The 13,900-nt window shown below is 45.1% G+C and overlaps 1 protein-coding gene across 1 annotated transcript in view; it reads right to left on the reverse strand.

The window, feature by feature from the left end:
• The window catches only part of SHC4 (SHC adaptor protein 4), a 121,041-nt gene extending 108,612 nt beyond the window's left edge, over window positions 1–12,429 (reverse strand). The window contains exon 1 of the mRNA XM_029951820.1: window positions 11,609–12,429. Coding sequence (XP_029807680.1) covers window positions 11,609–12,196 — 588 coding nt within the window. The 5' untranslated portion in view covers window positions 12,197–12,429. The remainder of the gene's footprint in view (window positions 1–11,608) is intronic.
• Between the last annotated feature and the right edge of the window lie 1,471 nt (window positions 12,430–13,900).

Consider the following 13,900-nt stretch of genomic DNA (forward strand, 5'->3'; position numbering starts at 1 on the left):
CAGTTCGTGGGTTCAAGCCCCATGTCGGGCTCTGCACTGGCAGCACAGAGTCTGCTTGGGATTCTCTCTTTCCCTCTCTGTCTCTGCCCCTTCCCCACTCACACTGTCTCTGTTTCTCTCAAAGTAAATAAATAAACTTTTAAAAAACATAGTTATTTCTATGGAAATTATGTCACAAGTTTTGGGAAGATTTTATGAAGGCAAGTTGCTTTAAAAAAATAAAGCTAAACTACATGTGGATAAAACAACTCTAAAATATTTTAAAACTGAAACGTTCTATACTCGATATGTTTTGAAGATTTTCTAACAGCTCGTATCAAAGACACTGAAAGGAATGTAAATGAGGAACTATGGGTAGAATTTATACAAGAACAATGAAAGGGATGTTAAACATTGTATCTATAATACTGGGAGAAAAGGCCTTGATTCTACAACAGAAATGTACATTTACATGTATTTCACCGAACCATCAAAAGTGCAGGTGAAATTTTTCCATCAGAGAAGAAGCTTTCTACTATATAATATTATGAAACACTCCATTCTTTCCACTGTTGGAAATCACCTAAAATCTCTGTGTCTTAAGGGGATGGTTGTCCAATCAGGATGGCTAATTGCTTGGCTTGACCCACAAAGGACACACCAGGCCTGAAGCTCTCCCCAACTCTGCCTGCTGGACACCTTCCTCTCATCAGATGACTTTCTGTGACTTCAAACTCAACGTGTGGGGAATCAAACCTCCTCCCTTCCCTCTCAACACTGCTTCTCCTCCTGTGGTCCTCTGTGTCTTTAGAGAGGACATCTTCCCTCACCCCACCCCGGGTCTTCTACCTCAAAACTTCAGGCAGGTTGCGTTGCATTCTGCCCTCCTTCATTGCCTTCATCATCAAAATTTTCTTCTATAACATCTTCACTAATGCTTCTTTACTTCATTCCCTCTATCAAGGCTCTCATATAGACACTTCTCTCCTTTACTATTGCTGTAATAACCTTTCAAAGGGCTTCCCCTGCTTCCAGTCACTCCCTTTTCTAGCACAAATAAATCCTCATGCCTCTGCTCAAACTCCTCAGCCTGATATTTAAGGCCTGCTATAATCTGGCTCAAATGTTAGTATTATCCACCAGGCCTTCCCAAGCAGCCACTACTCTAACCAAACTAAAATCACTGCTCTCCCTTGTAGACAACTGCTATTTTCTTATCGATGTCCCCTCCATCTGGAATACCCCTTATTTTTATATATTCTCTGTGGTTAAAATTCTATCCAACCTGCAGGGACCATCTGAAATGCTCTTTCTCCTGGAAAATGACCTCTCTGACCACCTTGCTAGAAGCTATCTCTCCCTCCTCGAGTTCATTACACTGATGCATCAAACTATTTTCTATATGAATATATCATTTTCCACCTTATCATGATCATTCATCTCCTAGTTTCAACCAAAAGCTATAACACCACATTTTGCAAAGGATGTTTCATGAAATAGTTGTTCCATAAGAAGCTGGTCAAGAAGTTTTAAAATGCTACCTACTTGGGGCATCTGGGTAGCTCAGTCATGATCTTGCCATACATAGGTTTGAGCCCTGCATCAGGCTCTGTGCCAAAAGCTCAGAGCCTGGAGCCTGCTTCAGATTCTGTGTCTCCCTCTCCCTCTGCTCCTACCCCACTCATGCTCTGTCTTTCTCTGTCTCTAAAAATGAATAAATGTTAAAACAGATTTTAGATGCTACCTACTCTAGTCCTCACCTTAGCAACTGCAGGGGGGATGGGGGGAAATGGATGTGTATGAAAAATGTCATAAAGGTGGGATGGCCAGGGCTTGATAACTGAAGGCTGTGTGGAGTGTGACCGTGAGTGACGTGGAAACGACTCAGTCTTCTGGCTTGGAAGACTGGGAGATGCCATGCACTGAGAGGGCGAGAGGAGAGAGTGTACATGTGGGGGGTCCAGTGGCCTGTTTGGTCTGCGGTAGCTGAATTGAATATCTTAGTGGAGAGGGGAGTAAGAAAATAAAAGGCCAAACTTGTGGATCTTTCAGTTCTCATATTCCTTCACGAATTCTGTGAATACTTCACAGATTTTGACATTGTGTTGTCCATCATTTTTCTCCTCAAAATTCTCCCCACCTCTTCCTGGATGACCTTGTCCTCTCTCCATCCTGCTCCTCACTCTGCTAGTTCTGTCACCAATGCCTTTTCTTCCTCCCTCTCCACACAATAAGTAAATGCTGCATCCCAAAGCTCTCTCTCATCTGCACGCTCCCTTTGGTAGGCTTGCTTATTCCCTTCGCCTTGATGACAACAGCAACAAAAATAATTTCTCCTCAGTCCTAACTATTCTATTTTCTGCTGGAAATGTCCACCTGGATGCTTTGAGGCCGCCTTGAACACATCACATGCAGAATGGAACTCGCCCTTCACCTCCAAACTCTTCCTGCCTCCCCCCTTCTTCCTTTAACAGGCCTCACGTCTGCTCTCATTCCCCTGCCACTGCCTCTGCTGCCACCCTGCTTCTCCCTGGACCTCCCTTCCCCCAGTCTCCCTCTTCTTGGATCCTCTCTGAGCACTGTAGCCCATATGATCTCTCTAAAACATAGATCTGAGACCATGGGGGAAGGGAAGGGGAAACAAAAAGTTACAAACAGAGAGGGAGGGAGGCAAACCATAAGGGACTCTTAAATATAGAGAACAAACTGAGGGTTGATGGGGGTGGGGGAGAAGGGAAAATGGGTGATGGGCATCGAGGAGGGCACTCGTTGGGAAGGGCACTGGGTGTTATATGGAAGCCAATTTGACAATAAATTATATTAAAAATAAATTTTAAAAATATAGCTCTGAGTTTGTCAAAGTTCTGAGTTTATCCTTAGGCTACTAAAAAAAATATTCAATGGTTTTCTGTTGGTAAACCCAACTTTTCAGATACTATAAAAATGTGTTATAGGCTCAGTCTATCTTATTTTCCCACTGATCTCTGACATATACTCACACACTGTCCAACCAGGTCAAATCACTCACCATTCCCCAAACACGTCTTCTGTTTTCCCACCTCCATGCCCTCACTCTTGTCATTCTCTCTGCCTAGAATGCTCTTCCTGCATATCCGCCCATGGAAACTCTACCTGTTTCTCAGGATTCAAGTAAGATGCCTCCTCCATTCTGAAAGCCTCTCTAATCCTCGTCCCCTTTTCTCTGTGACATCCCACGTGCTTCACTTGGATCACTTTGACATCATGTATAATGCATTGCCTTATGTTACAGTAATTTGTGTGGACATCTTTGCTCCTTTTTCATACTGTAACCTCCTCATGCAAGAATTATGTCTTACTCATCATGGTCAGGATAAAGAACACTGACCTGGGAGTCAGGAGAATTGAATTTTAGTCCGTGCTCTATTCTAATGAGCCTGGTGACCTTGAATAACTTAACTCACTGTGAAAAAGAACTTTGTAGTCAATGTATCAGTCTGAGTCCTGAGCCCAGAATTAAAGGCGCCATGCTGAGAGGAGGGGCAGTGCCTTTCAAGGACTGGGATTTGTCACTAGGTTAAAAAATTATGTGTGAATTGTATATTTTGCCATTTCCTAATGAATGATTCATATAAATTATTATCTGATGACATTCATATAAATTATTATCTGATGAAATTATTATCAAGTTACTTGCTTTCTGGCACTTCTTCACCTGTAACTAAAGGAAATTTCCATCTCCGAGACACTCTCTGTTCTTATAATTTACTGGTAAGTTACTTGTTAAAACTGATAATGCAGGGTGGCTCGTTGGCTAAGTGTCTGACGTCAGCTCAGGTGATGATCTTGCCATTCCTGAGTTCGAGACCTGCATCAGGCTCTGTGCTGACAGCTCAGGCCTGGAGCCTGCTTTGGATTCTGTGTCCCCCTCTCTCTGTGCCCCTCCCCTGCTTGAGCTCTGTCTCTGTCTTTCCCTTTCAAAAATAAATAAACATTAAAAAAATTTTTTAACAACCTGTTCATGCATTTTCTTGTGGAAATGAAGGTACCACTACTGGTAGGATACCATGGTTAGGAAACTAAGCTAGCTTGTAAATGCCATTTAGTCCAGAGTGCACTGAGTCAGGGTCAAGTCTGTTACAACATACCTGGTCTCTGGCTGACCTGCCCCTCTGATTCCCACCCCTTGAGATCCTGATGTGGAAGCCATAGGTGTACTGGATGGGTGGCAGTGAGGAAGTTACCTATAACTTTTAGAGAATTTGTGCAATTAAAAGAGAAGAAAGAAGGGTACTTGAGAAAAGTAGAAGTAGCTTAGGTTAGATTTGTCGAAAGCTAATGACTAATCAGCTTTACTCTTCAATTCCCTACTACCTCCTAATGCACATCCTAGGGTCACGTTCTTCATACACGGCCTCAGAGCTGCCCGGCCTCAGTACCATCAACCAGCTGGGCCTGCGCATTCTTTGTGGTGCGGACTGTCGGTGCCCCAGATGTGGAGCTGCATGCCCGGCCTCTATTCACTAACGCCCAGCAGCACCCACCTTCTCACCAGTCATGACAACCCAAAATGTCTCCAGGCGTGGCCAAACGTCCCCTGAGGGGCAAAATTACCCACAACTGAAAACCACTGCACCAAATGGACTCAGCAGAGGTTTTCTAATTTTCTGTGCTACAGAATCACATAGTGAGCATGTCAAAAATGTGGGTTTCTGGGCCCCAGCCTCAGAGATTCTGATCCAGTAACTTCAGGAGGGGCATGGGAATCTGCATTTTTAACAAGCATTTTTTTTTTCTTAAGTGATATCAGTGGCCCTTGGGAAATTTGGGGAAATACTAACAATAAGTAAACAGACATCTTTTCAAAATGCAGGTTTTCACTCTGTTGCACTGAGGAAGGAAGCCGACCAGCAGGCAACCATCAAGAAAAGAGGCGGATAGGCCGGCCCTGCTGAGCACCACAGGAAAGACTTAAGGAAGGAAGGTTCTCCACGGAGGCACTGCTGGCCAGGAGAAAGGATGCCAAAGGGACTCAGTGAAGTGCCAAAGTCAAATTTAGTCTAATCCAATTCATTTTTTGACCAAAAGTGCTCTTGGCCCTTTGAAAGTTGTTTCACTACTCCATCTGGGCACCTGGGACCTCTATGTGACAGCTCTGTACTAAGCTTTATATATATTTTTTTTCATTAATCCTGTCCTTCACCATAGGAGAAAGCTTATCAGCTTTTAACGTTATGTCTCTGGAAAAATTCATTGCCCCAAACAACTGATATACAAACTAACTTTTGACCCACAGTGTCTTCATAAAATATGGACAGCCTGTACCAGGCCTGGGGCTCTGTGCTGTAACAGAACTGGGAGCTCTTGTCTGGGATCCACAGCTAGCTCTGTGTGGCTTGGGGTAAGTCACTTTTTATCTCAGAGCCTCCATTTCTTCAACTGTAAAATGAAGATTTTGAACTTTGGGATCTCTAAGCCTCTTTCTTCCAGTTAATGCACCGGTGGTCAGGGGTAGACCAGGACTGGACAGATCAGAGGATATGTGAAGGTTTAAAGGGAACAACAGGACCAGTAGGTCAAACCTACCAAGATATTTCTAAATTCTAGCAGGATCTACTTCGACATTCACTCTACGAAAGAAACAGGAAGGAAAATATAACACCCTCAAGGACAAATTGTCAGTTCTAGATGGAAGTATTGCCTCCCGCCTATATTGCCTCCCTTTCAACTGCCAATAACTCAGAAAAGACAGAAATGAGCAGAGGCAGAAAGTCATCTCTGTTATGTGTGGGGGTCTGACCCACACCTCTCAGATCTGCCTTTATTTTGCATAAACCGTGGGACTATCTCTTCAGGGGTTTCCCAGAGTTATAAATCTCCCTCTTTCAAGGTTAGGATTACTAGGCTGTCAATGTGTGTGGTAGGGCCTTTTTCTCTCAGCACTTTTGTCCAGAGAGAATCGAGAAGGGTTAATTCTTGCTGTTCCTGCAGTCCTCAGGTTGGACACTAAGCCCTGGCCTGGCCTGGCAGGCTAGACCATGTAAGCAATGATGCCAGTCATCATCATTCGTCTTGGGCCTGCCCCCTGACCTGGCCTCCCCTCCCCTCCTCCCTGGAATCCTACACCTGAATGCTTTCCCACGACATGACCCCTCTCACACTGCTCTACAGAAAAGAGCACCAATGACCAGGACATCCCTCTCTGCTTTATTGGTGAAGCCAGCTTAGTGTTAGTAAGAGGGTGCTAAGGACATTTCTTCTATTAACACAAAGGTGTTAAAATTTATTTCCTTTAGGAAACTGTCCTGAATCCATTTTCTAAGCAAAAGAGATCCTAACAGAAGGAGATTTCAGACCAATTGGGAAAGGAGACCTGAAGTCTCAGGATCTTAGGCAGCATTTTGTTCAAATCTCTTATTTTAAATGTGAAACAATGAGGCCAGAGGTGAAATGACTCACCTAAGGTCACACAGCCATTAATGCAGATCTTGTAACTCCTATACCTGTGCCCTTCTGTATGAAAGAGATTGGGCAGACAGAACATTGTAGTACCATGGACTACATGTGGTCTAGACAATAGTCAATACTAGTCTATTGGCTCAGTAATAAGCCATAATATTGGACATGGGAGAATGGATGGTAAGAGTGGTCTGTGAGATTTACAAAGGAAGTAAAGAAAATTCTTCAACATGAATTCATATTTGCACAAAAAACTGTTGATCCCAATACCCAAGAACACTTATATGGTCAAACACATTACAATAAGTGTTCTTGAGGACTGTTATGGTTTCAGTTACAGCCCCCTCAAAAATAAATTGAAGTCTTAACCCCCAGAATCTGTGAATGTGACCTTATTTGGAAGCAGGTATAATCAAGTTAATATGAGGTCATACTGGATTAGCATGGGCTCAAATCCAGTGACTCATGTCTTTATAAGAAGAGGGAAATTTGGATGTGATCACAGAGCCAAGGAAGCCATGTGAAGATGGAGGCACAGATTGGAGTGGATGCTTCTCAAAGCCAAGAAATGCCAAAGATGGCAGGCCACCACCAGAAGCTGGAAGAGGCAAGAAGGATCTTTTCCTAGAGAACATGACCCTGCCAATACCTTGATTTCAGACTTCTAGCCTCCAGAATTGTGAGAGAATAAATTTCTGCAGTGTAAGCCACCTAGTTAGTGATACTTGTCACAGCAGTCATAAGGAACTAATACAGTCTGGGGAAGCTGTTGGGGTGGGGTGGGTTGAAGTGAGGAGACTGAAATCATGCAAATAAATGCAACCTGGCAAGGTCTACAGGTCAGTCCTATAATAAAGCTGTCTGCCCAGTATGGTCCTTCTTCTATGACACTCCATTCCACAAACTTCCAGGACTGCAAGGTGCAGTGAGAGGGTGGGAAGAAGAGCACTGGAGTGAAACAAACCATGGTTTGTACCCTGTCTAAAGTTCACTTAGGTTGAAAAGTGTGGGGTAGAGAACATACTTCTGAGGGCTTGGTGTTATCATTTGGAGAATGGAGCTTCCCTTGGACAGCTATGGTCAGAACTACTGACCTGTGATGGCTCCCACCTGGTTGGGGTCTTTGTTTCTGCTTTACTTAGGCTATCAACAAAATTATAAGCAATCTGGGGTTTGGGAATGGGCAAAGTTTTAAATACCTCCTATATGAAGAGGGGAGCCCTGGAGTGATTAAATGGTGCCTGGGCGACCTTCAGACCAATTCTCTCATTTTAGAGATGAGTCACGTTGTATATTTTTCACACTCACCACAGACTGTGTTGGGAAACTGGGAGACCTCCAAGGGAACATTTGGTGATGGATAAAGTGACCTGGGAATGCCTCGTAAAGAAATGAGACTTAATCCTATGGTGGGAACAAAAGTCACTATTTGGCACCATTGCACTCACCTCACTGCTTTGCTCAGACTGTTGTCTCATTTCTGGTGTGGTATCTCTCAAAGAATGGTTTCCTGGCCTACTACCTTCCTTGAGAGATCTTCAGGGGTGGGGTTGGGGTAGAGTTCAAGGTCTGAGCTTAAATGAAAGTTACCCAAACATAGGTGCTTAGAATTCATAAAATGTTTTCAGCTGCATAACTGATTCTATATCATAAGACCAAAAGAAGAGTTAATTTTTAAAGGAAAGATATTTAACTCAAAGTCTAACTTAACTTAGGATAGAAGGCAAATACAGGGGCACCTGGGTGGCTCAGTCAGTTAAGCATCTGGCTTTGGCTCAGGTCATGTTCACACAGTTTGTGGGTTCGAGCCTGACAGCTAGCTCAGAGCCTGGAGCCTGCTTCAGATTCTGTGTCTCCCTCTCCCTCTGACCCTTCCATGCTTGCACTGTCCCTCTCAGTCTCTCAAAAATAAATAAAAAACATAAAAAAATTGTTTTAAATAAAAAAAGAAGGCAAATACAGCTCCTATTGTAAAGTTAAAAGATGCAAGAAAACAAAAGAAAGACTAGCTGTAACGCTGCCATTTCCCCCCAAAAGGAATGCAATACCTTCCATTTCCACCCAAGCAACTGCCTCTCTTACTTTCCCTGTTTTATTGCTCTCCCTAATAATGTCACTTATTACATGTGACATATTATATTGATTTCTTTATTCAATCAGCAACCATCTCCACTCACTAGAATGTGAGTTCCATGGAGGCTCTGACCTGGTCTCTTTTATCCACTGATGTGGCCCCAGAGCCCAGAACCATTCCTATCATAGTTGGTCCACAATATATACTTGTTGAATAAACAAGCGAATGAATAAAAAATAAGTTTGGGCAGGGAGAGGAGCAGTCACGTGATATGGATGAGGAAGATGAATATGTAGCTAGCTTTTGCCTACAAAAGTTGCCCATATGTCCACTAGCCATCAAGAATCTCTCTCTCTCTTCTCTGCTCTGATTCCATTATCACTAAGCAATTTCTGACTTAAATCTTCCTATGTGCATCTTCCTACAGCAAGGAATAGAAGGACCACAATTCAGGTGCACTTGGTATGATAATTTTTAATGGTAAATTAATATGTTGGTACTTCATTTTTTCAAACTGGTTGACATATAAAAGAATGCTGAGGAACAGGATCTCAACCAGGATGAAAACCTGTGTTAAAAAGAGCAAAGAATGGCACACAGGGGCTTGAGTTTTAGCTCTCCTTTTGACTCACCTGTGTGGCCTTAAAATAATCATTTCTCTGGGCTTTAGTTTCTGCATAGAGGCATTGAACTTGGTGGCTTCTGAGTCCCTACCCTCTTTCAAAGTTAGGATTCTATAAAAATCCATAAAGTAGGCTCTTCCATGTATTTTGACTTCCTATGAGAAGTGATAACTGGTGTCTCATGTCACTGTCTATTGGCAAAAATAGTTGGGTCACTTAGATCAGGGGGGTTGTGCCTTCCCCCGGGTCTGTTATCATCACCATGAAAAGGTAGATGATGTCTTCATTAAAAATCTAAAATGTCAGTGGAAACACTCCCTAGGGAAAGTGGAGATCACACAGCAACTCTTTTCACATTCAAAATTGTACAGATGTGTAGATGTGGGGAGTGGAAGGTGGTACAAGAGGGAAGGAAAGGCAGGGCAGAGGGTAGAGGAGGTCTAGGTGATGGGAAGGCAGGTGCAGAGAACACAGGTTTGGGGTTGTTCATTTTCCCTAGAGCCTGGCAGACACTTAGGTTGATAAATGAGAATGTGCACATGAACTTTCAGTAGATACATGAAGCTACTTCCATTATGAGCCAAGTCACTCTGGGGGAGGGCAAGAACTGAGTGTCCCATAAATTTATCTTGCTTAGAGGTCTTACTTATCCATTTGCCAACACTGTTCCAAGCCTGCTCTCTCTGTAACTCTTTCACCATTCATTATCTGGCCTTCCTTGAGATCTGAGTTGTCCATTTGTGATACTTATCGGGCTATGTCCCAAAGTTACACCTTCATATCAGGCTCCCCACCTGAGAGCTGGTCTTATATGACTAATTACATACAAATTAATACCACGTAGATGTCATTATCTTAAACATAATATGTCAAAAGCAAAGTTAGCATGACCCCCTTCCCAACTCACTCTGTTTCTATCAATGACATCACTAATCCCATTCTGAGGTTTAAATTTGGAGTTATTTTTCACTCTTCAATGATCCCCCACAACCTCCATAAACAACAATAACAAACTCACCAGTCTACCCATTCTTCAATAAATGTTCACTATTCTACTATTTGTATTCTGAGGTGAAATGATCTGATCAATCACCCAAGACTGTGGAGGCTTCTCGCAGAGGCTCTTGTCTTCATCTCCCTTTTCACACCTCCACCTTAATCCATGTCTCCATCCCTTCATGCCTAAACTTTCAGAGTATCTTTCTGACTGGCCACGCAATCTCTATTTTTTCCCTGCTTCCATCCATCTCAAATAAATTCAGACTGATCCTTTTGGAAACACTTTCATCAAACCTCAGCTTGCCTACAAATCGAGTGAGGGTTCTTGCTTACCAATCACAGTATTTACAAACTCCTCCTTTGACATTTAAGAGCTTCAGTCAACTGCTCGCTCTTCCCCAAGCTACCCACGATCTATATTTGTCATTATTCAATTCACATTTGTTTGAGCACCACGTATGTGCCAGCACTCTCTGTGTCACCCACCACCCTCCAATGTTCCCCACCTCCACAAAGCCCAGGTTATGTGATCCTCTGCTGCGGTCACCACAGAGACACCTGCCTTTTAGACTGCTCACGTTCTCGCCCTACCAGGAATCTCCTCCCTTCTGCCAATCCAGATCTGAGATCTCTTCCAAGACACACCTTCTCCTGAAGGTTTCCCTTGTGAGTGACTCCCAGACCACAACAGCTTTTCCCTTTCTCTGAATTCCTTCAGCATCCATGCACTAGATATCTATTGCTGAGCATTGTTCTCTTATTATTTCACATGCATTTGTTGGTCTCCTGGATGGAAATGTGGACTCCATAAGAGTAGGGGCTAAGTCTTCTACTCTTCTTTCATGCCCATCTGGGATGAGCCTGGGCGGATATGAGACCAGAAGGGACCCTGATTTTGCACACAGCTCATGGACAAGACCCACTTGCCGCAGTATAGGCAATAAAGGGAGAAGAAGGCGGCACCAAAGACCTAAGACTGGCTCCTAGTATAAGCACAGAGACTCAGCCATGTTTTGAGAGGTGCTTGTTAAATGCTGAATTACATTTATAAAAAACAATTCAAGTCCCTTACACACCATGCATTCCTTTAGCACAAAAATCTCTACTGAAATACAATGGCCGATAGAGCCTAGCAGGTCTAGTTACTAAACAGACTTGAAATTCTTGACTCTTCTTGGCCAGAATGCTAGGTCCAGTGGGGACAAAAAGGTACCTGCTCCCTGTCTCTATCAGAAATTGTCTCTACCCTTGGAAACTACCTACACATTAGCACCCGTTCATCTCCTTGAACAAAAAGTTATCTGACTTCAATACAAGCCAAACATTCCTAGGGAAACCTGTAAGCCCAGCTCCTTTCTGCTCCTTGGTCCAGTTACGCAATGTCTTGTCCAAACCTAGACCCCAGCCAGGGTGCGCAGCCCCTTGCATAGAGCAAGGAAGATGCCCCTTTCCCCAGGAGTTCCTAGAAGGAGGACAGAGAGGGAGACAGACTTACCCTCACATAGTAGTTCATGCCCATCCCCAACAGGTGCTGCAGGCAGTGCCTGTCCTGCCTGCTCCCTGGGGTTGGCTCCCCAGGGCCAGGAAGGGGGCAGACATCAGGAGTTAAGACAGCTGCCTTGTGCCCCACAAGGTCTGGTTGCGGCAGAGGTGCAGACCCAGCCCTATTTAGACTGGTCTCGGGGTAAGCTGGGCTGCTGGGTGCCGGGTCCTGGCTTTCCTGGAGCTTCAGCCGGGGCACCTCTTTGGTACCCAAGCAAAAGTTTTTCAGACTCAGCAAGGTGGCTGGGTTGGCCAGCTTCATGCTGGCCATGCGAGGGATCAAGGTGCACAGTGGGGTGGGGCTCTCCTGGGACGCCAAGGTGGCATCTTCAGCCGCGGGCAGGTGAGGTGCCAGGGTGGGGTAGGGAGGCGGCGCCGAGCCCTTGTTCCCCACCGAACCTCCAGGGCTGCTTTCGTCCAAGGACGTGATGGACTCATTCCGAAAACGGCTGTACTTGGCCCTGTGCAGCATCCCGGGGTGCCCGAAGAGTCCTACATACAGCACAAGTCCTGCCAGGCTGTCCTGACCGCGTTTTCGCATAGCCTTGGCAGTGCTGAAACAGGATACTGTTGCATAAATCGCTTCGTCGTCTGCTAGATAAACGGCACGCAAAGCAAATGCCTCAATGCCCCGTGCAACTCGCGGCAGCCACCTCTCCAACTCTGCTCTCGCCCTCGCCCACCTCGGCTCCCGGGCCCTTCGGGGCGACAGCCCAGGGGGCGGGTGGGGAGGAGATAACGCGTCCCCAGATGATTTCAGTCCCTCCCTGGCCCCAGCGGCAGCACTCGGAGTTTTCGCCTTGGATTCCTTGCTGGGAAAGCCTGGACCAGGCTCGCGGCGGCCGCAGGGATCGCTCACGGCCAACTCTCAGGCACCGAACCGGGCCGAACACGGGCCAGCCGGTCCCGCCGCATCGCCGGCGAGCGTGCAGGAGCCTTGCAGAAATATTTAGCGCCCCCCACCCCCAGCCTTCCCTTCTGCACACAGGAACTTTCAAACCTGCTCCCTCAGGCTCCCACAGGGCGGGGCAATGACTGGCCTATTAACCCTTTATTTGTTCCAGTGATTGTTCATTGAAAAAAGAAAACGTGTATGTGAGCCTGAGTTCGTTGATTCTGACGGCTGCCCTCTCTTGGAAGATCGTGTCTTGCATCCCGTCCGGGCCACAAGCCAGAAGTACTAGTGACGGGCGTTGCTCCGCATTATTTCTTGGACTTGGCGATCCCTCCGTGCTCCTCGGATACCCCCCCCCCCCGCCTGCCCACCCTAGCTCAGAGCTTCCCTCCCTCCTGGATTGGTCTCGGAGCTTCTGTTAGGAGCCCGTCGGCAGCAGAAGGCTGAGATGTGCAGGATGATGCAGAGTGTTGAAATTTTTATGAATGAACTTTGCTGAATGAATTTCTCTGTGTGTGTGCAAGCTAATAAATCTGTGAATGAAGCTGAGAATAGCTGTAATTGACTGTTGGTCTCAGGGGTGCTTGGGTTTTATCCAATCAGGCGGCAGCTTGATGACTCATGCACCATAAATATACTAAACTAGTAACCAGGAGAAATAAAGCTGGAAGGAGAGATTTTATCTTGTGATATCTGATGAAAGGGTTAAAAGGAAAGGCAATCGCTACTAGGAATCATCAGAAATCTGAGTAGCAGCAGGTTAAAAGGTCTAATTTCTTTTTTGTTGAGATGGTGGGGAGAGCCAAGCAGAGGAGCTAAAATTTAGATCCATTGTTCCACGGATATTAGGACATATGGTACACAACTCCGGTGGGAAGCCGTGATGCATTTTTCTTAGAAACACAGTTCTTTTTTTATTGATTGCTGGTTTCATCTCCCGTCTGGTGCAACTTCCTGTACCTATCAAATGCATTCTGAAGACATGATGACAACTGCAAAGGCTTAGCACACAGGAAGGCAGGAAGGGAGTCAGGAAAGGGAAATGCAGGTTCTTTTAGGAATAGAGAGGAAACTGCTGAAACCCGGGAGAAGATGTGGACATCACATATCACAAGGCACAAGAAAATCTCTGCAGAAGGTTTCTGCTCTCTCTGTAGGCCAAAGCTCTTACATCTGAAATTGTTCATTAATTTAAAAATTAAAACAAACTGGCAACCACGGGAGTCAGGGATGGCACCTTCATTGTCTTACTGTTCACAAGGCTGCATTAGGCTCATGTGTATTCATGACTTTGGTGGCCTGAGCTCCCTTGGGATCTAAAAACAGGTTCTGAATTAAATGGTTGCTTAT

The sequence above is a fragment of the Suricata suricatta genome, chromosome 9 (assembly GCF_006229205.1).
Source record: "Suricata suricatta isolate VVHF042 chromosome 9, meerkat_22Aug2017_6uvM2_HiC, whole genome shotgun sequence".
NCBI lineage: Eukaryota > Metazoa > Chordata > Mammalia > Carnivora > Herpestidae > Suricata > Suricata suricatta.